The sequence below is a fragment of the Erpetoichthys calabaricus genome, chromosome 17 (genome assembly GCF_900747795.2).
Source record: "Erpetoichthys calabaricus chromosome 17, fErpCal1.3, whole genome shotgun sequence".
In the NCBI taxonomy this organism is placed as follows: domain Eukaryota; kingdom Metazoa; phylum Chordata; class Cladistia; order Polypteriformes; family Polypteridae; genus Erpetoichthys; species Erpetoichthys calabaricus.
In genome coordinates, this window is record NC_041410.2 from 57,668,800 (window position 1) to 57,694,565 (window position 25,766).

At 36.7% G+C, this 25,766-nt stretch overlaps 1 protein-coding gene across 3 annotated transcripts in view; it reads right to left on the reverse strand.

Moving 5' to 3' along the window:
* Positions 1–25,766, reverse strand: part of adamtsl5 (ADAMTS like 5) — a 239,772-nt gene that overhangs the window by 180,382 nt on the left and 33,624 nt on the right. For 2 of the 3 annotated variants that reach the window (XM_028792366.2, XM_051920228.1), the window contains one exon: positions 17,561–17,621. The exons of the other annotated variant lie outside the window; for it this stretch is intronic. In XM_028792366.2, coding sequence (XP_028648199.2) covers positions 17,561–17,621 — 61 coding nt within the window. The remainder of the gene's footprint in view (positions 1–17,560; positions 17,622–25,766) is intronic. 3 annotated transcript variants of the gene reach the window in all.

A 25,766-nucleotide genomic window follows, 5' to 3' on the forward strand; every position in this document is an offset into this window, starting at 1 on the left:
AGTGACTTTCAGCCATTTTCCATTGTGGAGGACAAAGGATTTAAAGCTTTTGTCCAGGCCTTAAACCCCATGTACAGTATTCTCACAAAAGTGAGTACACCCCTCACATTTTTGTAAATATTTTATTATATCTTTTCATGGGACAGCACTGAAGATATGACACTTTGATACAATGTAAAGTAATCCATGTACAGCTTGTATAACAGTGTAAATTTGCTGTCCCCTCAAAATAGCAACACACCGCTAAACCACTGTCAACAAAAGTGAGTACACCCCTGAGTGAAAAATGTCCAAATTGTGCCCAATTAGCCATTTTCTCTCCCCGGTGTCATGTGACTCATTAGTGTTATAAGGTCCCAGGTGTGAATGGGGAGCAGGTGTGTTAAATTTGGTGTTATCGCTCTCACACTCTCTCATACTGGTCACTGGAAGTTCATCTTGGCACCTCATGGCAAAGAACTCTCTGAGGATTGTTGCTCTACATAAAGATGGCCTAGGCTATAAGAAGATTGTCAACACCCTGAAACTGAGCTGCAGCACGGTGGCCAAGACCATACAGTGGTTTAACAGGACAGGTTCCTCTCAGAACAGGCCTCGCCATTGGTCGACCAAAGAAGTTGAGTGCACGTGCTCAGCACAAAGACAAGTGTGTCTTGCCTACAGTCAAGCATGGTGGTGGGAATGTCGTGGTTTGGGGTTGCTTGAGTGCTACCGGCACTGGGGAGCTACAGTTCATTGAGGGAACCATGAATGCCAACACATACTGTGACATAAAGAAACATAGCATGATCTCCTCCCTTCGGAAACTGGGCCGCAGGGCAGTATTCCAACATGATAACGACCCCAAACACACCTCCAAGATGATCATTGCCTTGCTAAATAAACTGAGGGTAAAGGTGCTGGACTGGCCAAGCATGTCTCCAGACCTAAACCCTATTGAGCATTTGTGGGGCATCCTCAAAACGGAAGGTGGAGGAGTGCAAGGTCTCTAACATCCACCAGCTCCATGATGTCATAATGGAGGAGTGGCAACCTGTGAAGCTCTAGTGAACTCCATGCCCAAGAGAGTTAAGGCAGTGCTGGAAAAATAATGGTGACCACACAAAATATTGACACTTTGGGCACAATTTGGACATTTTTCACTTAAGGGTGTACTCACTTTTGTTGCCAGCGGTTTAGACATTAATGGCTGTGTGTTGAGTTATTTTGAAGGGACAGCAAATTTACACTGTTATACAAGCTGTACACTGACTACTTTACATTGTATCAAAGTGTCATATTGTCAGTGTTGTCCCATGAAAAGATATAATAAAATATTTACAAAAATTTGAGGGGTGTACTCACTTTTGTGAGATACTGTATGTTCTCCCCAGTAGAAAAACCTTGTCCCAAACAAGTATTCTACGACTATAAAACATGGAGCATGCATTGTGGCAAGACAGGGTCAAAAAAAGCTTCAGCAGTTTGCCTGACAACTGACTGCTAGACTTCTGGAACGTCATGCTCATACATGTCCGTCACTTGTCACTTTATTGAAAACTTTAAGATGACGTCCTGCCTTCTTGGCTGTTGTGAGTTTGCCGAGAGATATATTGCAGAAAACCTGGTAGAGGAGCTACTAAGAGTGGCAAAAGAGTGGCAAGTAGACAACAAAATGGTTTGCTATGTTACTAATAATGCAGCAAACATAACAAAAGCCATTAAAATTTTGCAGTGGACCCATCATGCATGTGTTGCACACACAAAAAACCTGATGATTAAAGATGCGCTGAGGGTGGTGAAACCAACTGTTGTGCACAAGGTGAAGGCTGTTGTAGAGTTTTTCCACAAATGCATGGTTGCCACAAAGAAGCTGAAATTGCATCAGCCCATCCAAGCTAAGGCATCTGGTATTTCTGAATGCCAACCTGCACTAAAGACTTTTATCTAAAATGTCATAATGTTAAGACTTTGGCCTTTATTTGTTTGATTATTTGTTTAATTAGTTTGCTGTGGTTGCTGAGGTTCTGTGTTCAATTGTTCATTTAACAGTTTGATTAAAATGTTAAACAATAGTAACTGTGTAGTTTTTTTGTAACAAAAAATGCATAAAATAAGGGTTTTATGAAAACACTGAATAAAAAAAATGCTTACCAACACACAAACCATTCATAATTGCTAAATTAGGCTAAAATAGAAGGCTGTGTGTGATACTAAATGAAGAACCATGTGGGAGCCATAATAGCCGGCCCTTCTAAGGGAGCCAAGCCAAAAGAGCCGGACCTCCCATCACTAGACCACAAAATTATTCTGCACATAGGGGACATAATGATGTAGAATACCAGAAGTGTGAAGAAGCTGTGAGGAACTAACGGAAGGAAAATGGTGATCTCTAAAATGGTAATCTTTAAAATTGTTGCACACTTGGTAAATGGAGTGAGGTATGCAGTTGATTATATGTTGTTTCATTTATTCTGTTTCTTTGTAAAATGTTAAAGAATGAATGTTTATATTTTTTGTTTATAGTTTTCACGGTGCTTGTGATGATATAACAACATTAATAAGGAATGTAAAGTTTGAGACGTGAATAAAGATAATGGCACCAGTCTGCGACTCTCTGCGTGTCGATTCAATTAAATCAAAGGCTGCTACAACTAGTGGCGTCACTTGTCATTTCAAGACAAACATCTTAATTCAAGTTCATTCCTCTCTCTTGCTGTTATATGTAACTTCTGTAATCACTAATATGTCAGTTATTGTTTTTAGAAATAAGAAGTGATTTCGTTATGTGTATGCATAATGACAATAAAGAATTCTATCTGATAGTATTCTTATGAGTATTTATAATATTTGTAATTTAATTTTTATTATTATAGAATGGAATAATTTAAAATGTGGAATTATTAAAAATACTAAACAATTTCATGAAATTTAATGAAAACTGAAGAAATGTTTGAATTTTACATATATTTTATCACATGAATTTTAATTTTCAATGTGTCACATGTGTGACTGTATATTTTGATGATAAAAAAATATTAGTGATGCCCCAGTCTGATTCAGACTTGAACACTTCTGCCAATAGTGCATTCTCAAATTAAAATTTAGTGTTATTGGGTGGATCTCAATACAATCAAAAATCTGAAAATGTGCATAAAAACCTGGTTGGGGCGCCACAAAAATTAATATGAAAAAATGGGGCACATGTGAGAAAAGGTTGAGAAACACTGCTTTAACCTATTAGACATTCAGGGACGTGACCAATTTACTCAAAATTAAGCACTTAAAAACCTCAGTGTACCATCCTCAAAATGATGGTTTAATAGAGTGGTTTAATCAGATGTTCAAACAAATGCAGTGCAAGGTAGCCAGTAAGAACGGGAGGAAATGGGATCAGTAATTCCTCCTTGTCCAATCTGCATACCGCCCCCAAGACTCAATAGGTTTCTCCCCTTTTACTGTATGAATGATAGTACCAGGGGTATTGGATATCCTTAAAAAAGGATGGGAAGAAGAGGCACTTCCCTCCACCAATATTCCTGAATGTACCACTCAATTGCATGATAGATATGGCAAAAGTAGGTCTATTGTAAAAGAAAATATAAAGCAAGTGCAATTAGCACAAGCTTGTCTGTATAACCATTTGGGAATTCCAACCTGGAGATCAAGTCATAGTCCTTATCCCCACCTTTCACTCTAACTGTTGGCTCATTGGCAGGAAATTAAGGAGCAGAAGGTGCTCGTCGATTATTTAATGAAACAAACTAATCATCATCAAGCTGAACAAGTTTATCATATGAACTTGTTGAGACCACAGAATTCATGGGATCCTGATCCCTACTCTGGTCAACCTTAATTTCAGTGACTATCTGACAGTCAAGTAACAACAGGAGCTCAAAGCAGTTATAGTGCCTGTTTTTCAGGAGCACCCATATCGACTCCTGGAGGTAAAGCATGGTGAAGTGAATGTAAAACTGAATATTACAAAGTAGTCCATCTAAAGAAGATCTCCAGTTTCTCTAAAATTATACATGATAATAATGCTGAAAATCCAAGAAATTTATTCTCAAATATTGATCATCTTCATTAATCAACCTCAAGTAAACTTTTTTCACGTTGTCATTATGGGGTGTTGTGTGTAGAATTCTGAGGAAAAAAATGAATTTAATTCATTTTGGAATAAGGCTGTAACATAACAAAATGTGGAAAAAGTGATGCGCGGTGAATACTTTCCGGATGCACTGTATATTACCTTCAGGCCACCCCAAAAAGTGAAGAAGATTAGTATCTTTATCTGAGACTTTTACTTGGAAGAACACTGATTTAATGTCTGCTATTAATGCCACTGGCTCTTTCTTAAATCTTGTAAGGATGCCAATGAATGTTTAAGTTAGGTCAGAAACATTCAATAATTATACGTTAAGAGAGTAATGTACAGTTAAAAACCATTCAAATTTTATTTTTCTTTGGATGGTACATGCCACGATATGGGATGTATAATAGCTTATCATCATAGGGACTAATAGTTTCTTTGGGTACTTTGACAGCATAACTATTTTCTGTTATGACTCCCATGAAAGCTTTATAGTCTTCGTGAAAATATGGAAATGAATTCAGTTTCCACGTGAGTCAAATAGTGTGCTGTTCTGCAGTATAGTGACAGTTTGGCATTTTAGGTGTCTTATTTTTAAAATGTATGCAGTAATGGCCACCTACCAGTCTTGCTGACTTTGTGGCTATGTGCATGAACTTGATGACTCTTGTGACATTACTTCCTCTTCTTCATTGCTGAGCTCTTGAACATTTGTATTGTACTGTTGATCAAAGTCAAAGTGAACTTTATTGTCATCTCAACCATATACAAGTATACAGATAGACGAAATTGCGAAGCTCAGGGTCCACAATGTAACAACATGACATGCAAATAAAAAATTAAAAATAGAATTAAAATTTAAATTTAAAATTAAAACACAAACAAGACAAGACATTTTTGAAAGACAAGACAAAGTAGTAGCAGCAATATTGATGTGTAAGATATGTAATCTATCTATTATAAAAAGAAATCTCCTGTCCTGGAAAGCAAAAAGCAAGTCTACAATATGTGATAATCTCAAAAGACATTTTAAAGACCCACGAGACCAAAGACACGTCCTACTTACAATCTACCAAATAGGACAATAGGCAGCAAAACATTCAGTCTTGTGAAGGATTTGAGCACACACAGATCCAGGGCTCACAGCGCATATAAAGCGTATAAGGTACATTATAAATTAAATGTCGACATCTAAGCAAAGAACAAAGCAGCGTGGAGAAAAGAGACTCAAATGCGTTGGACAGAAAAAAAAGCAAAAAAGAATAATCGAGGTGCAAATTCAGAAAATAAGGAAAGTAATTATCAGCCCGGAAGAAGTGGAATTGAAAAAAAAGCACGTCCAATCCGGCTCAGAATTAAAAGACAATGAGTAAAAGAAAGTAGAACTTCATAAAGACGTTTACAAACGTTGACGCTAAACACATGCAGCGCAGGTTAGAGACTATGAAACCAGTGAAATTAGAAAGGCTCCAAAAAAAAAAAAATGGCGCTATACACATGTGGAGAAAGTTAAAGGATATGAAAGTAGGAAAATTAGAAAATATAAAAAAAGAAAGTAAAGATCGCAGTAGCGCAAACAAACAAACTGCCTCATTTAACTATGCACCACTCTATCTTTGGTTTTGCACAATAATTACTACACTATTGCACCTCAACACTTAATTCTACTTTATTCACATAATTGTACTTATTTATTATGTTCTACTATACTGTTACCTTTCAATCTATGACTTTTTGTTAATCTAACTGATATTCTTCTAACTTTGCACAGTTTTTGATAAGCGGATCAGGATGCATTTCACTGCGTGTTGTCCTGTATAACTATGCATGTGACAAATAAAGAATCTTGAGAATTACAAAAACGGAGTTTACCGCACATGCATTTATTGGTTACTTTGTTCATGAATATATATTTATCTGTCTGCTTTTTTAAAAAGCTACATTTACCCCAGGAGTCAAAAATGTTCTGTCTAGCCCTTGTACAAAAACCTAGACAAAAGCTGGGGTATCACCTTGGTAACCCATGTACTTTTGGAACTGTGAGAGGAAAATAGCACGACTTTACAGACAGGAGTCCAATGCAGAACTCTACTTAATTTGTTACTTTGTAAACAAAAATTATTAACTGCTGATGATGTAGATCAGGGGTCCCCAACCACCGGTCCGCGACCCACTACCGGGCCGCAGCCGTCTGACAGCCGGGCTGCGAGAGAACTGCCGGCAACGGAGACTCACTCAGACTTTTCAGAACGCTTGGCGGGCGGGGCTTTGCAGCGGCGCAGAGAGAGGAGAGAGACCGAGGTGAGAGAGTATTACAACAAAGTATTGTTACGGTCCTGACAGTTTCCCCATATGACACGAGTCTATAGAAATCGCGTTACTACGAAGTACATTCAGCAGATGCTTTCATTACAACGAAGTGACCTTGAAATGCCTGAATGAATCATCCACAGAGCAGTTAGATCTGTGGTCGCAGCTCAGATGTGCACATTTGCACAACGATCCCCAAACAGAAACATTGTAAAAAAAAATTTTTCTTTGAACTTTCCTCGTACTGTTTTTTTTTTTGCTGTTTTTGTTTTCTGTGGTTTTCAGTGATACCTTTTGCTTATTGCTTGTCAACATTTGAAAAACATCCATTGGAATTTAACTCATTGTCACCCTCCTATAGAAACGGCAGACACGAAAAAAACGATAACAGTGTTAATGTTTGTGATGTGCAATCTGTTGGAATGGCAAATGCAAAGCATATGTCTTTGTTATATGCAAAAAAAGAAGAAAAATCTCAGGTTGCAAACGTATGCGAACTGCTTAATAACTTAATAATAATAGAAATGTTATGTAAATTGTGTATAAAACTGCACCCCCCCCACTCCCCCCCCTGACCGGTCCGTGGAAAAATTTGCATCTAATAAAGTGGTCCTTGCTGTCAAAAAGGTTGGGGACCACTGATGTAGATTGTTTTGTCTGTGCTGAAATTCCAAACAGAGAAACCTATCCTGACCTCATTAAAAAGATTCAGCATATTGGAACTTGCAAGATTACAAATATTGTTTTTACAGAAGTTCTGAAATAAAAGTGAAACTAATGAAATAGCAACAATTCAAAGAAAAAAAAATCTTAAAAGTGTGTATCCGGAAAACCAAACACGGGGGTTGGCAAGCGAAGCGAGCAGGGGGCGAAGCCCCCTAGTATAATAAATAAATAATAGATATAGATAATACAGAAATTATCAGTGTATGATAATAGTTGTTTAAGACATGTGTAAACAATGACAGGTCAGAATGTTTCACAGCAGAAGGATATCAAGAGTGTCAAAATACTTAAAGGTCAGTATGAGATGTTGATGCAACATAACTTCTATTTCTGTTACTGGCATACAATTAACTCTATGTTTTTGTAGCTTGCCAATGTTTGTTGCCACCAACCAACCATTCAAGTGCAGTCTTCACAGTGTGAGGTCCCTCTCGTTTGTCAGATATGATTTGTCACAGTTTAAAAGATTTTAGGATTTTTAATGCCTAGGTAAATCCTAAAAGGTTTCCTAAAAGCACAAACCTTTAGATTTCAGGAAGTCTATTCTAGATTTGTTTGGTAATTAATTGATTTTACTGTTTTTAGCAAGAGTGTGCCACTGCAAAATAAAGAGTTTTTTTAAATGTGCAAAGAGTTGTTACAGCCTTTATTACTTTAGTGACTTTAGTCTCTTTTTCAGCAATGAGAGTGTTTCTTGTGGTAAAGCTACTTCATTTCCTTTTCTTCACAAAGGAGACTTTCCTTTATCAACCTTGCAGTTTCCATGTACTAGGTGTAAAGTCATCTTAAATTGATCTTTCAAGAAGACAGTTTTGTCAGGAAATTTTGCCCATCTTTTTTCATCACTTTCTATTTGATGAGCTGCTTTTTCCAATCTTGCCCTACTGAATAGGGTAGCTTTGATAAGACAGTTAACTGGTTTGAGCTACTGTCAAACTCATTTTTATACTGTGTATCTCTCAGTGTACAATTAATGAGGAAAAGTGTATAATTTCTTAATGCTTTTCCATCACCTGACTAAATCTGAGGCCATTTCAATACTTTATTCATAAATGCATGGCTTATGTGAACTTCATTACCATAAAATTTATGAAGCTTCTCCTTTGCCTCCTTATAAGCCACATCTGGTGATTCATTGTAACAAAATGCAAATCACTTCTAAAAATTTAGGCAACTTTACATCCTTTGAAGCATTCATTTTAAATATTAAAACAGATTCCAACACAATTATAGTGCTAGTCTATAGACCACCAGGGCCGTATTCATTGTTCATGTCTGAATTTAGCAACCTTTTATCTGACTTGGCTATAAATTATAATCACGTAGTACTGATGGGAGATTTTAATGTACACATTGATGTGGAAACTGACACTTTTAGCAAATGTTTTACTTATTTGTTAAATTCAGTAGGATTTTGTCAGAATGTCAAAGGTCCAACTCATAATCATAACCACACATTAGATTTAATTATAACTTACAAAGTTGAAATTCAAAATTTAATTATTACTCCATTAAATGAAGTTATTTCTGATCACTACTTAATTACATTTGATTTGGTCCTGCCCTTGCGAACACACTCCCAGATTAAAACAAAGACAGTGCGGCATCTAGATTGTAATTCTGCTTCAAAATTTATAGATACTTTGAGTAAGTCGAGTGTAATTGTGGAAAACCATTTAGATCAGTTAACATCAAATGTAAACACAGAAAACAATTTAGATGAGCTAACATCACATTATAATGTGACCTTGAGAGATGCTCTGGACACAGTGGCTCCCCTTAAAACAAAAGTGATCAAAGCACATAGAAACTCTCCCTGGCTTAATGAAAACACTCCAGCTCTTAAATTAGAGTGTCGAAAACTGGAACGCAGATGGAGAACAACAAAGCTACAGGTCTTTCAAATTGCATGGACAGAGAGTGTTAATAAATATAAAAAAGCCCTCTTTAAAGCTCGGTCAGAATATTATTCTACATTAATAGATAGCAATAATAAAAATCCTCGGGTACTGTTTAGAACAGTGGCTAAATTAACAAATGGAAATTCAGATCAACAGTGCAAAATACCAACAGACATTAGCAGTACAGACTTTATTAACTTCTTCAATGAGAAAATTAAAAATATAAGATCCCAGATCTCTGCTTCACAGTACAAACCAAATACTAGCTTAGCAGACCCTGTCTCACATTGCACTCAGCACTTTAGTAATTTTAATCCTGTAAGTGAGCAGGAAGTCTTAAGTTTAATTTCTAAAATGAAGCCCACTACTTGTTCCCTAGATCCAGTGCCAACAAAACTAGTAAAAAGTGCAATGGATGTTCTTGCAGCGCCTATCCTAAACATTATCAATAGTTCATTATTGCATGGCACAGTACCAGATGCACTAAAAGTGTCAGTCATTAAACCATGACTTAAAAAGTCAGACCTTGACCCACATATACTAAATAATTATAGGCCTATTTCAAATTTACCGTTTCTCTCTAAAATACTAGAAAAAGTAGTCGCCAGTCAGCTTCAGACACACCTTATGCATTACAATTTATTTGAGAAATTCCAGTCTGGTTTTCGCACTGGTCATAGTACAGAAACGGCACTAACACGGGTTGTAAATGACATTCTGATATCCTCTGATGAAGGAAACTCATCTGTAATTATGTTGTTGGACTTAAGTGCAGCATTTGACACCATCGACCATTCTATTCTACTGCACAGGCTAGAAAATGATGTTGGGCTTACAGGCACCGTGCTCGCTTGGTTTAGTTCTTACTTATCAAATCGATTCCAATATGTACAGAAATGTGCTGACAGTACTCCATCATTATACACAGAAGTTCAATATGGTGTCCCGCAGGGCTCAGTACTGGGACCTTTACTGTTTTCACTGTACATGCTTCCACTGGGATCTATCATTAGGAAACATAATGTTAATTTTCACTCGTATGCAGATGACACCCAGTTATACCTTTCATTTAAATCAAATGAAGTTTCTCCAATGTGGTCTTTAATTAGTTGTGTTAGTGAATTAAAGGAGTGGATGAATAAGAACTACTTGTCTTTAAATACAGATAAAACAGAGATGTTAATTGTTGGAGGGAATGATGCTGATCACAATAATATTTTGTCATCATTTAACTCAATGGGAATCCCAGTCAATTTTACTGAATCAGCCCGCAATCTAGGAGTTATCTTTGACTCTAGCATGTCATTTAAAGCGCATATTACAAAGTTGTCCAAAACATGTTTCTTCCATCTTAAAAATGTTAGGAAATTAAGGCGCTTTTTAAATAAACAGGATTCTGAGAAACTAATTCATGCATTTATCTCTAGTAGGATTGACTACTGCAATGCGGTGTTCACTGGATGTTCAAACTGTTCTTTATACAGCCTCCAGTTAATCCAAAATGCGGCTGCGAGAATTATTACAAGAACAAGAAAATACGAACACATAACTCCAGTTCTTAAATCCTTACACTGGCTCCCGGTTAAGTTCAGGGCAGATTTCAAAATCCTTCTTTTAACATATAAATCATTAAATGGTCGAGGTCCGGCTTACTTGTCTGAACTTATCATGACTTACAAACCAGAGCGCACATTAAGATCTCAAGATGCCGGTCTGCTTATGATTCCAAGGATTAATAAAATAACAGTGGGGGGTCGAGCTTTTAGTTACAGGGCCCCTAAACTGTGGAATGGTCTGCCTGCTACTATAAGAGATGCCCCTTCGGTCTCAGCTTTTAAATCCCGGCTGAAGACTCACTACTTCAGTTTAGCATATCCTGACTAGAGCGGCTGATTAGCTGTACAGACTGCATCTCTGTTGTTAGTCATTAGCACTTAAACATAAGTAACATGACAGTTATAATTGTATACTAACCCTCACTTATTCTGTTTTTCTTCTCGGTACTCAAATGTGGCACTTGGTGCCATGGCCCACCTGCCAAGTTGTTTTGCCTGCCTAAGGAAAAGTCATCCCAGATGGAGGATCGCAGGAATCGTGGGAGAGAGGGGTCCTTTCATCGGATTGGCTGGCCCAGCACTGTTTCAGCTGTGGAATGGCCAAATGGGGGAGGCAGCTTGAAGGATGAGGTCTCCAGGACTCTATACAAATACAAATCTTATTATGGGATATATCACCTACTGTTAAATTCTGCTCTGTACTTCAAAAATTTATATATATTTTTTTTTTTTTTTTTTTTTTTTTTTTTTATTTCTTACTATATTGAGAAATTGTTCTGTGTACTGTACTGTATTGTATTGACACCCTTCTTTTGACACCCACTGCACGCCCAATCTACCTGGAAAGGGGTCTCTCTTTGAACTGCCTTTCCCAAGGTTTCTTCCATTTTTCCCTACTAGGTTTTTTTGGGAGTTTTTCCTTGTCTTCTTAGAGAGTCAAGGCTGGGGGGCTGTCAAGAGGCAGGGCCTGTTAAAGCCCATTGCGGCACTTCCTGTGTGATTTTGGGCTATACAAAAATAAACTGTATTGTATTGTATTGTATAACTGTCGATAAGCTTTGAGAAGTTCTTGTAAAACCCCTCTAATAAACTGTTCCAAATTTTGCAGGCTTTCTTCATCATGCTAAGATGAATGTCAATAAATTTATCAAACTTGGCAATGAAGGAAGGATAAGACATAAGATTATGTTTAAATATTGGTATGTCTATATGTAAAAGATTAAACTTGACCTGTTCTTAGAGTGCACTTTCATCCTATAATTGACCATTAACTTGCTCCTGAGAGCCGCTGGGTTGTGCTCCTTGGATTGGCTCTGCAATTTCATTATCATATCTTTTTACCTCTTTCTTCAGATGAGGCTTGGCTATTGGTATAGACCGTTCTTGCTATTATGTTTCTCATACATTTTAATTTTTGTTCTAGATTTTACAATTTTTTCTTCAATTGTTATCTGTTCCTTTTTTTCTTAAGTTGGAGTTCATCCAATTCCCTTTTAGCTTACAGCTTCACTTCATCTAATTCTAATTGAACTTTTATCTGGGCTATTTCACAATCTAAGGCTTGCTTTTTTTTACAGCTTCAGCTGTTCAGCTCAATATTCAGTACTCAGCTTCTGCTTTCTTGCATGCTGTGATGCCTATCTTTATAGATGAGACAGACGAACAGTACAGTCTCTGAGAGCTAGCACTAGAAACATTATCTTCACCCATGACATCATCTTGTAATTTAAGATTGATAAGTTCTATTCTAAGCAATTCCCTTCTGTGTTTATCTGATTATAATGGAGATTGCATGTGCTTATGATCAGTCCAGCATGGTGTATCTTCCATAAATTCAATAAACCTTTTCATTTTAAATACAATCATATTGCAGTGTCTTTTTCATCAGGACTCAGCAAAGACATTAGTCTATCACTGAGGCTTTTGTACTGTTGCAGTACTTTAAATAGCTCCCTTTTAGTCAATTGTCTTACTTTATCATGATTTTCTTCATTTGCTTCAAGAATTTTAATTACGTTTATAGCGCTAAAAAACTGACCAGACTTCTTCTCTATGGCTTCTTTAAGTTGCTCGAACTTTGGATTGCTTTTTGTCAACAACAACAACATTTATTTATATAGCACATTTTCATACAAAAAAGTAGCTCAAAGTGCTTTACATAATGAAGAAAAGAAAAATAAAAGACAAAATAAGAAATTAAAATAAGACAACATTAAGTTAACATAGAAAAAGAGTAAAGTCCGATGGCCAGGGGGGATAGAAAAAACAAAAAAAAACTCCAGAAGGCTGGAGAAAAAAATAAAATCTGCAGGGGTTCCAGGCCACGAGACCGCCCAGTCCCCTCTGGGCATTCTACCTAACATAAATGAAACAGTCCTCTTTGTATTTAGGGTTCTCACAGAAGGACTTGATGATGATGGTCATGCAGACTTCTGGCTTTTAATCCATCACTGTTGGAACATCACGGTGCTTTGAGTAGATGGTGGTGGCTGCCACCAAAAGGACACCGGTAAAGGAAACAGAAGAGAGAGTAGGGGTTGTTGAACTTCATACTGATGTACTAAACCTTGCGCTAGTATAAATCTGACTAATTCCTTCAGGATGCGGACTTCCTACTCCATTGTTAAAACCTTTAAACATCATAAATTTCTGCATGACACTGGCAAGAGATCCTCGCCAAATGCAAGGCTATTTAAGACAAACAGAGCAATTGCCAAACTTGCTTAAGTTCAGACTACCTGGAAAGAATATTAATGCCTATCACAGCTTTTAGTGACCTTCTATGTTTGATCCCAATTGGCCAATGAGAATACAAACAAGCAGGCAAGTGAAGAAGTAAGGCATTGTACCTTGAATATCACAGTTCTTTAAACTCATGTCCTTTAGTTCTTTTATTTTATTTCTGTTATTTGAGCCAACTTTGTCTGGCAGCTTTCTGACTTAAAATGTAACTGCGTTTCCGAAACATAATAGTTAAAAAAGGCAGCTACCACACTCCAAATGTCTTTGTTTTAAAGATTTTAGTGTAATTCAAAGTAACTAGTTCACATAAACAAACAAAAAGAAAGTTGATAACACACACAAAAAAGAAAATGTAAAATGTTTTGTATATGATGTTTCATTTAAGGTATAACTGTCTTGGTTACATATTTCATGAAATTTCTATGCAGTATGTTATCACGTACACTAAGAACTAAGTTCAACATACGTACATACATACATAACATACCAGTCAGAAAACTGTATGTCTTTATACCTTTCAATCTAGCAGTAGCTTTTCCTGTCTAGCTGTCTACTTACAATCTGAGATCATTCTACTTTCACACCAGAGATATAGCTAAACATTAAGCGCATTCCATTAACTTGTCAGGCTTATAGGTGGTAAAAGAGAATCTTCCATTCTACCCAATATTCTCTTAAAATTAAGCAAAAACATATGTGAATACACCATTAACATTAACTTAAAAGGTTTGGATTATAAAGTACAGTACAGTATTAAACATTTCAAACTGCTTTCAAATTGGAGAAGTCACTGGACAGGTCACCAAATTATTCATCAATATTTATACTGTCACCATTATAAAATACAAATATAATGCATTCATTTCACAGGAATTTTCCAGCTATTTTTGCTTAGTTTATCGAAATTTAAAATGAAAAGATGGATATATTGAATGATTTGGAAATGTTTTAAAAACGGATTGGTGATGGTAGAGCTTTTTTGAAAAACATTATTAAAAAATGTTATTTAAGACAAGGTAAATAAACTGCATTGACTGATTGTTCTTTGACTACTTTGTTCTTTGTTCATTATCTAACCCAGCCACAGGGGATGCGCAAAACAGTGTGTTTCTTCATGCCGGTCCCAAGTCCGGATAAATGGGGAGGGTTACATCAGGAAGGGCATCCGGTGTAAAATTTTGCCAAATCAATATGCAGACAACAATACAAATTTCCATACCAGATCGGTCAAGCCCCGGGTTAACAACGACCGCCACCAGTACTGTTATCCAACAGGGTGCTGGCGGAAATTGGGCTACTGTTGGCTGAAGAACAAGAAGGAGAAGAAGAGGGGGGAGATGTGTCCGGAGGCAGGAGGAGAGGAGGAAAGTAAAGAGAGTGGAACTGAGGGTAGGTCAGTAGGAATAAGACAGAATACATGTGTGTAAAAGAGAGGGACGTCAGTGGAATGGTGAGGATGCAGGGAGTAGAGTTGGCGAAGGTGGATGAGTTTAAACACTTGGGATCAACAGTACAGAGTAGTGGAAGAGAGGTGAAAAAGAGAGTGCAGGCAGGGTGAAATGGGTGGAGAAGAGTGTCAGGAGTAATTTGTGACAGACGGGTATCAGCAAGAATGAAAGGGAAGCTCTACAGGACGGTAGTGAGACCAGGCTATGTTATATGGGTTGGAGACGGTGGCACTGACCAGAAAGCAGGAGACAGAGATGGAAGTAACAGAGTTAAAGATGCTAAGATTTGCACTGGGTGTGACGAGGATGGATAGGATTAGAAATGAGTGCATTAGAGGGTCAGCTCAAGTTGGACGGTTGGGAGACAAAGTCAGAGAGGCGAGATTGCGTTGGTTTGGACATGTGCAGAGGAGAGATGCTGGGTATATTGGGAGAAGGATGCTAAGGATAGAGCTGCCAAGGAAGAGGAAAAGAGGAAGGACTAAGCGCAGGTTTATGGATGTGGTGAGAGAGGACATGCAGGTGATGGGTGTAACAGAGCAAGATACAGAGGACAGAAAGATATGGAAGAAGATGATCCACTGTGGCAACCCCTAATGGGAGCAGCCAAAAGAAGAAGAAGTTCTTTGTTCATTATCTAGTGCCATGAATCAAGTGACTAATTTAAATGATCATTAATACTATCCTTTCAAAAATCATCATATCCTGATGCTGCATCTCCAAAACTGATTTCTGTTAATTTTATTAAAACTTACACTAAGCATTTACATTGGTAGAGATATATCTTAGGAATCTATTCCCTGTTTTAATGATACTTATTTTTTTATTAACAAGACGTTTGCTTTCCACTTTTCTCTTCAAGTAATATTCATGTGAGAAATCTGAACATTAGAACATTACCACAGTCTAGATGAAAACAAGCCATTTAGCCCAACAAAGCTTCACCAGTCCTAACCACTTAATTCTCCTTAAATAATATCAAGTCTAGTCTTGAAAGTCTGTAAAGTCCTACTGCCTACATGACTTGGTAACTTATTCTATGTGTCTAAGTTTCTCTGTGTGAAGAAAAACCTCCTAATGTTAGTGCAAAATTTACCCTTAACAACTTTCCAACTGTGTCCCCATGTTCTTGATGAACTCATTTTAAAGTAACAGTCTCGATCCACTGTACTGATTTCCTTCATAATTTTAAAAAACTTTAATCATGTCTCTTCTTAATCTCATTTTGGCTAAACTGAAAAGGCTCAGGTCTTTAAATCTTTCCTCTTAAATCATTCCCTATAGTCCTGGAATCAGCCTGGTCACTATTCTCTAGAATTTGTCTAGCACTATTATGTTCTTTTTGTAGGCTGGAGTCCCAAACTGAATATAGGACTCCACGTGAGGTCTAGCATTTGAACACTGTTTCGCAGTGAATAGTGACGAGTCCACTACAACTCCTAAATCCTTCTCATAAGGTGTATTTTTATTTTAAAACCTTCTAATGTGTATTCCAACTTAAAATTATCTTGAAAGTAAAGTAAAACAAGTACCATATTTTATTATATGGCCATTGTTATTTGTCTTATTAAGGCATGAGTGCAATTATGTTAATAATAATAATAATACTCTTCTTGGGTCCTAGTATGCTAATGATTTTCTCATTTGGGTTCTCAAATTAAAATGTTTAAGAACCCCTGGTGTAGGCAATACCCTAGTTCCTCTCCCTCAGTTATCAAATAATTTATCAGGGCCTCAATGGGGAGATCAAAGTAATTCTCTATGACATCACTAAACTTTATTCACACTTTATTCACTTTATCTACTAGTGTAGCTGCCACGTATTGGCATGCTGGCACTACTGAGTGAATTCACCTGATAAAATTACATGACAAGCCTCTTACTTAGTCCACCAGCTTCCCATACTACTAATGTCTACGTGGGCTGCTACTATAAGAGACTACATCTTAGGAATACTTCTTTCAAGTTACATCCATTACAGAGGTCCTGAATAGGGTTTGTTTAGATTCCTTGTTACTGATATTTTGAAAACCTAGGTTACGTTCCTCCCAAAAGTTAGAGCTGAAATGATGTAAACAAAGGTCTGTTAGTTGGTCGCAATATTTCCAGTACAACACCACTATCAGTCTGGGTCTTCCAGTTCTGTCCAGTAGAAGGTCTATGCATCTGTATGAGCCAGCTCACTACTAAGCAGAGGTTAGCTGACAGCTCAATACCTTTCTCTTCCTGATTGTCAAAAATGTGTGGCCTCAGGTCAAATTACACAACTACTTAGTCTATCACTGACCTATGAAACAAGATAAAAACAATGTATTCTGGTACTAGGCACACTTATCTGCAAACCTCATGTTCCCTATGGTCAATTTGTGTCTTTCACATTATTTAACCGCTTAGATTTAGATTAGTCAGGCCATTTTTCTCAATGTCACTCCTCCATGTTTGAAATAAGTGTTAAGTTCCCCATTAGCATTACAGAGTCATATGTTGAGAAAACTTTCAACCACAACAAATTAATTTTCTAAAAAAAGATAATGTACACAAAAATCTTATGATGGCTGCAAATGCTCAAATACATTCGAAATTATTTTAAGGTTAAGCAGAAGCATCTACTGTATTTTGAAAGTAACACTGACTTTCTGCATTTTTAATCCCATATTTAGTGCAACAGCAACAATTTTTTTAAGGATGATGCTAGGAAATTATTTGGCAGTACTTCACAATTATACAAATTAATTAAATAAAAAGATGCAATAAAAAACACAAGTAAATAAATAAGAATTATCATAAGAGAAATAAGAACGTTACCTGTACATTACAAATTTTATACTGTCTGGGTTCACCTGGGCAAGGTCCCTCTTGTGCATTTCTAAAAATAAAAACAAAAAAAGATATTGAGAAAATATTAAATGCTCTACCCCAGTGAAGGAAGTGCTCATTGGAAAATTTTGCTGACTAACTTAACCCTTTATGTCTTAGATATATTATCACAGTAGTACAACCACGTTTTCACTTGTTTTAACAAATGAAGAATTAATGAAGGTGGAGGCTAAAAGAGTCCTAATGAAAGTATTGAAAAAGGGTTGAAGGAAATAAAAACATATATGTATAGTGCTGTAGTTACAGCTCTTGCCAGATTGTTAATGGGAACATGTTTTACATCATTTCCTGTTCAAACTCAGAAAGTTAAAGCTTTAAGTTAAACTTATATTAGCGTTTGCTTAAGTAGTATAGAACAGAATTTTCTTCCATAGCTATAGATTATGGTATATAGCCTTGTACCACCTGTAAGTTAACATGAGATAGAACCTTCTTAACTATATCTGTGATACAATGTGTGTTTGGAACAGTCCCATTGCTAGCATGGAGTGAAAGACCCAATTATAGTATGTAAATGGGATAGGCATACAGTTTTCTGACCGTTTAGAAATGGTTCAACTGTATGAGCAAATTTAAAGAATGAAACAAGATATATAAGTTTTAAGCAGAACTTTTCTTTTCTATATCAGTTTTTTCTCTATTTTTGTGTGAATTGTTTTACCTTGAATTTTTACTAAAGCATTTAAAAACAAAAATATTTTGTCTGTGGAATTATTTCAATATGTCAAGCTATTGCCAGAATCCTATGAAGCAAACTAAAGCTGCAGAACTTGGCAATTATGGGTAAACGCAGCTACACCCCCAAGCAGCTACACCCCCAAATATGATACACCATTCATTTCACCTTGATGTCTTGTTATACAACACATCTAGCTTTATAGGGTTTCCCCCTATTTTTTGCCCTTCAGACCTGAAAAACCCTAATTTTCAGGTCATTTTTAGACCACATTTCTGTTACAATTGAAAACATTTAGACTTTACATATAAATTGAAGCTCACATTTTAATATTTTAAATATTAGACACAACTATTCTTGTTTATTATGTACTTCTACCTCCTGAAGTATATCATTACATTTTTTATGAATGCCCTAAATTAGGGTGGTTTATGCTAATTTGGACTTTTTATAATTTCAAAATACTTTATATTCATTGGTTAAAAATAAGCATCAGTCTACGCTGACAATATAGTAAAAAAAACTAAAGGCAGACATATGTGTATAAATTAATCAATTTGCTCTATTTTTGTGTGAACTGTTTTAACTTGAATTTTTACAAAATCTTTTAAAAACGAAGATATTTTGTCTGTGGAATCATTTCAACGTGTCAAGCTATTGCCAGAATCCCATGAAGCAAACTAAAGCTGTAGAACTTTGGTAATTTTGGGTAAACACAGCTACAATTTTTCGTCATGAAAACTGCCATCTGAAACGAAATGAAGGAAAGGAAGTGAGGACACTTGTGTTCCAGGACTCGTCAATGAAAGAAAATGAACTGAGCAACTGCAAGGTAATGTGTTCTTATCTTCTATCTGTGCATGATCATACCTGAATTTGAGAAGATTTTAGAGACTGTGATATAATACTATATAAGGCATTTGGGATGATCACTTGTGCCTTTGCCTGAATTAAGAAAATCTGACTCGTCCATACTGTTGGAGTGTCTCGATTGTGATGTAGCTGTTGATAACAAGTGGCTTGCATGAGTACGCGCTGTTGTGATGTCGATGTCTAAGCATAGCTCAATCAAAGTTACAGAAAGTGATCGGAGTACCGACTCAAATTTAGGGAATGTGCTTAAGGATCTTAAAGATCATATAACGAAAAGGCAAGTTCAACTTATTGATCCGATGGCTGAAATCGAAGCCTTAAAGACACACATGAAAATTTCACCAACATAGCACAGCTTGTTTAAAACCTTTTAAGAGATGTGTAGTCAGGTTGAGGAGCTGTATGGAAGAATAATATCTATGCTATATAAAGAAAGCACAATTAAAAAATAGAAAACGGAGCTTGCAGAAAACTCTTAAGATTTGGAATGAATTTAGTTGTACTGAAGCAGCGTGGCTCATTGATACAAAGATTTTTTTAGTAAGCCCACCTGACAAATAGCTTGTTAATCAAATTCAAACAGTTACAGCTACAAGGTAGAATCCTCACAGAATCCAGAGTTCCACAAACCTCACAGCTGAAGCTATTTCTTGATTGTAAATGTGGCTCATCATACCAGCTAAGCGCTGCGGCACCATTGTCTTCATCAACAGTCACACTTGAACAGTCGGAACTCAACAGAATCCTACAAAGGCTTCACGTGCGTGAGTCTAAAGCAGAAAAGCAGTAACAGTTGGAATAACCTAATACTAATGAAGGTGTCCAGAGTACAGACACAATCTGGTTGATGTGCTCATGCAAAATCAATCTGAAAGTCAAAGGGTGGTCGCTGAAAGTCAGAAGGCAGTCGCTGAAATGGCTAAAATGTTACCCCAACAAAAAGATAAACAAAAGAAAGCTCTTGCACCTCCTGTACCGCATATTTAAGTATCACACAAACAGGTCCCTTTATTTGAAGGTGATCCATTGGCTTATGCAGATTTTATTAGGGCCTTTGATCACGCTGTACATGATGTGTTAGAGAACCCTCAAGATAAATTAGATTATCTAATTCAATATACTAGAGGTCCTGCCCAGGAAATGGTTAAGGGCTGTGCACGACTGCCACCAAGTCAAGGCTATGCAAAGGCCAGAAAGCAACTTGAAAGTTACTATGGCGAACAAATATTCATAGTTGATGTATACATGGATAAAGCATTGAAACGGCTGCAAATAAAGCAGAATGATGGAGCGGCCCAGAAAAACTATGCAACCCTTCTTGACACCATGGCCAATGTAAGGAGCCGTGATGCATTCAACAGCAATCTAAGTATCTGTACTATACTCTCAAAGCTCCCATATTCTCTACAAGATAAGTGGTGAAACTCAGCTTATGAACTTGAAGAAAGAGAAGAGAGAGAGGCAGGTACTGATTATCTAACTACTTTTCAACATTGACAGGCTAAGATGTTGATGCATCCCGTTTATGGAAATGTTCCACAAAGTAGCACAAAGAAACAAGAAAAGACCGGATAAGTCTCTGGGAGTACTTTTGCTACAAGCATCACCAAAGCTGCTGAAAAGGGGATTCGAGAAACCTTGGTCATAAAGACTGAAACTGCTGTCTGTGCACTTAAAAAACCTTGTTTATTCTGCAGTGGCCAGCATACCCTTTCTGAATGTAGTAAAATCAAGAATTGCCATATAAAGACATAAATGACTTTTTAAAATCTAAAGGTTTATTCTTTCATTGTCTCAAACAGGGCACCTTGGTAAGAATTCTAAAGAAAGAATGAAGTGTCAGATATGTTCTTTGCAGCATCCAGGTATCTTACACATCAAAAAAGAGGATGGAGCGACATCCACTAAAACTGCATCCAGTGAGGCAAAACCAACTGAAAGGGAAACTGAGAAGGAAACTTGTGCCGGAGAAGAATACGCACTGCATGTGTAATGTGGTACACATTAAGGTAAAATCTAAGAAAAGTAAAAAATATGTAGAAACATACTCCCTCATAGACTCTAGTAATACACTAACAATTTGTACTGAAAATCTTCAGAGATGGTTACACCTTCATGGAACAAGAACTCAAGTATTCCTGAAAACTGTAAATAATCATAATGACGATTCTAAAGTGCCAACTAAATGCTCCATCTCATCAGATTTGCAGATCTGTGGTCTCAATGATAATAAATATATTGATTTGCCAAAGGTCTACATGCAGGTCTCTACTCCAGTGGGAAGAGAAAATATTCTTCAACAAGAAGACATTGAGAAGAGGACATATCTTGAGGAGGTACGTCTACCATTCATAGATTCTGAAGTTGAACTTTGAATAGGTGTCAACATACCCAAGGCCATCGAGTCGTGGCAAATCATACCTAGCAAACCAGGAGGACCTCACTCTGTGAAGTCTGCAATTGGATGGATGATAGGTGGGCCATATAAATAAAAATAGATGACTTTGTAAAGCACGGTGGTAAGCTGCCTAAACATTCAATCAATTGTGTGTAAATAGTAGGAATTGAAGACATGTTGCATCAGCAGTATAACACAGACCTTCCAGAGCGCAGCTGTAATGAGAAAGAGGAAATGTCACAGGATGACATCAAGTTCATGCGCATAATCTCAGAATCTGCAAGACTGGTAGATGGCCACTATTGCTTAAATTTGCCTTTGAAGGATGAAACACTTAAAATGCCAAACAATCGTTGTATTGCTTTACAGTGGGCTATTGGGCTCAAGAGAAAACTGAGCAAATATTCAGGTTTCCACAAAGACTATTAAATTAATGTTCTTCCAAGTTAAAGTCCCAGATAAAGGCACTGATCTCTTACGCTTCTTGTGGTGGCCTGAACGTAACTGAAGTAAAGACTTGGAGAAATTTTTTTTTTTTTTAATTTTATTGAATTTATTAAAATCAAATAAAACTCCATACACATAACTCGAGTTTTACAAAAAGAAGAAAAAAAAAAAAAAAAGGTTACAAACAAACCAACCCCCACCCATGAGAAAGAGGGCTAGGCCAGCAGTGTAAAACTTTACGCTAGTAAAGACAAATGAATAGATAAATAAATAAATGAATAAAAATAAATGGAGTAAAAGAGGGGAGAGAACCTGCTTCCTCAATTTAAATGCTTATTCTAAAATGTTATTGATTAGATCCTGCCAGGTTCTGAAAAAGTTTTGTACAGATCCTCTAAGTGCGAATTTGATTTTTTCCAGTTTCAAATAGTATATAACATCAGTTACCCACTGACTTAGAATAAGTGAGTTAGGATTCTTCCAATTGAGCAAGATAAGTCTACGTGCCAATAGTGTAGTAAAGGCAATTACAGTTTCTTTGTCCTTCTCCACTTTAAGCCCATATGGAAGTACACCAAACACAGCTGTTAGAGGATTAGGAGGGATTGTGACATCCAAGCTGTCTGAAAGGCATTTGATGATTTTGTCCAAAATTATGTTAATTTGGTGCAGGCCCAAAACATGTGACCCAGTGAGGCTGGAGCTTGATAGAAGCATTCACAGGTTGGATCTTGCCCTGGAAACATTTTGGACAATTTTAAACAAGAGAGATGCGCATGATATATAATTTTAAATTGAATAATTCTATGCTTTGCGCATATGGAGCTCGAGTTAATTCTGTGCATTGCTACTTTCCACTCCATTTCTGAAATATTGAGTAAGAGATCCTTTTCCCATTGTTCTCTTGGATCTTTGAAAGGAAGGGACTGTAAAATAGTTTTATATATTACAGAAATGCTGTCTGAGTCCTTGAGGCTGAGCAATATTTTATCCGGTGTAGAGGTAGGTGAGAGGTGAGGAAAATTGGGCAGGTTCTGTTTAACAAAGTTTCGAATTTGAAGGTAGTGAAAGAAATGTGTTGCTGGTAAATTAAATTTGGAGTGCAATTGTTTGTAGGATGCAAAAACGTTGTCTACGTACAGATCTCTAAGTGATTTAATCCCGGATATTTTACAGGTATTAAAAACTGCGTGCGTTTGAGAGGGTGGGAAAAGGTGGTTTTCATGCATAGGTGCCACAGATAAAAGCTTCTCTATCTTAAAATACTTCCTACATTGGTTCCATATTCTGACTGAGTGAAGCACAATTGGGTTGTTAATATATATTCGCGATAACTTGTACTTATTGGGGTACAAAGCAAGGAATATAAAGAAGTACTGCATGATTTTATTTCTATTGCGGACCAAGCCTGTGTATGTTTGTCTATTTCTGTCTATGTCCAGGTTTTTATAGTTTGTATGTTTGCTGCCCAGTAATAAAATTGAAAGTTAGGTAGAGCCATGTCGCCTTATGACTTAGGTCTTTGTAGGGTCACCCTTTGGATACGTGGATGTTTTGAATTCCAAATAAATTAGGTTATGGTTGAGTCTAATTTCTTAAAAAATGATCTATTGATGTATATTGGAATGTTTTGAAATAAAAAGAGAAGCTTAGGAAGGATATTCATCTTAACAATGTTAATTCTTCCAGCTAAAGTGAGATGAAGGTTTGACCATCTATGCAAGTCTTGCTTAATTTTTTCCATACAGTTGGCAAAATTTTGTTGATAAAGAGCTATATATTCACTTGTGATGTTTACCCCTAGGTATTTAAACTGATCTGCGATGATAAAAGGGAAGGTGTCCAATCTAATATTGTATGCTTGAGAATTCAGTGGGAAGAGCACACTTTTATTCAAATTGATTCTGAGACCAGAAATCTTTTTAAATTCTGTTAGTGCTGTTAGGACTGCAGGCACAGTATTTTGTGGGTCTGATATATGCAGTACCATATCATCTGCATATAGAGAAACTTTCTGTTCCAGTCCTTCACTGATAATCCCCTTTATCTCAATAGCATTCGACAGTGAATTGCGAGTGGCTCAATGGTGATTGCAAAAAGCAGTGGTGACAAGGGGCATCCTTGTCTGGTACCACGCTGTAGTTTAAAGTAGCCTGAATTGATGTTGTTAATACAAACTGAAGCTTCTGGATTGGTATATAGTTATTTGATCCATGCTCCAATGTAATAAAAAGGTAGTTCCACTCAACCATGTCAAATGCTTTTTCTGCTTCCAATGATAATAATATCTCCTGGGTGTTTGACTTTGTTGGTGAATATATTACATTAAACAGACGTCGAAGATTGGAAGCTAAGTGTCTGCCTTTAATAAATCCAGTATAATCTTGTGATATTACCGAAGGCAGCACTTTCTCCATTCTTCTAGCGAGGACTTTGGAGAGTATCTTAACATCATTATTCAGATGTGAGATTGGTCTGTACGATACACATTTTAATAAGTCCTTATTTTGTTTAGGAAAGACAATAATTAATGCTTGGCGAAAAGTTTGAGGTAGAATTTTATTTTCTCTAGCTTCTGTAAATGTTGCTAATAGAAGGGGAGCTGGCTGAGTTGAGAATTTCTTATAAAATTCGGCAGGGTAGCCATCAGGGCCTGCTGCTTTCCCACTCTGCAGTGAGATTATAGTATCTAGTAATTCTGATAGTGCCAGAGGTTTATCCAATTTCTCTGACATAAGAGTATCTATTTGTGGTATCTGTAATGCGTCCAGAAATGCCTTAGATTGTGTCTTGTCTTCTTTAATCTCAGTAGAGTATAAGGACTTATAGTAGTCTCTAAATGTGTGCATTATATTTTCATGGTTAATGATTTTGTCTCCGTTTGTGCTGGTGATTGCTGTGATTGCATTGCGAACTTCTTGCTTGTGGATTTGTTGAGCTAAGATCTTATTAGCTTTCTTTCCATGTTCATAATAATGATGTATTGATTTAAGTACGAGTTGTTCAGTTTCTTTAGTTGTTAAGAGGTTGAGCTCTGAATGCAGAGCCTGCCTTTTCGTATGAAGCATCTCACTTTCACACCTGGCATGTTCTTGATCTATTCTAGTAATTTTGTTGATTATGTTCTTGATCTATTCTAGTAATTTTGTTGATTGGCTCTGATACCTTCTTGGTTTCCAATTTATTTTTGTGGGAAAGATATGAGATAATCTGTCCTTTTAAGAAGGCCTTCAGGGTTTCCCAGAGTGTTCCTGCAGAAACCTCTGAGGGTGTATTTGTCTCTAAAAAAATTGATTTGCTTGGATATAAATTCTGTACAGTTCTCGTCTGCTAATAAAAGTTGATTAAGATGCCATCTGCAAGATGAGTATGTGGGGCATAGTGATTGTAGCTCCAAAATCAAGGGGGCATGGTCAGAAATAACAATAGCGTCGTACTTACAAGATTTAATCGTAGGCAAGAAGTTGTTATGTACAAAGAAATAATCAATTATTGAGTAGGAATGATGCACTGGTGAGTAGAAGTAGTATGCTCTTGAGTTTGGGTTTAGAAATCTACAGGGGTCTGATAAGTTGTGGTCAGTTACAAACTGTGTAATTGTCTTTGCAGTATTAGATGTCATTGCTCCTGTGGCAGGAGACCTATTTGGTTTGGATTTAAAACACAATTAAAGTCCCCAGCCATTATAATTTTATGAGTATTCACATTGGAAATGGATGCAAATACATTTTGCATGAACT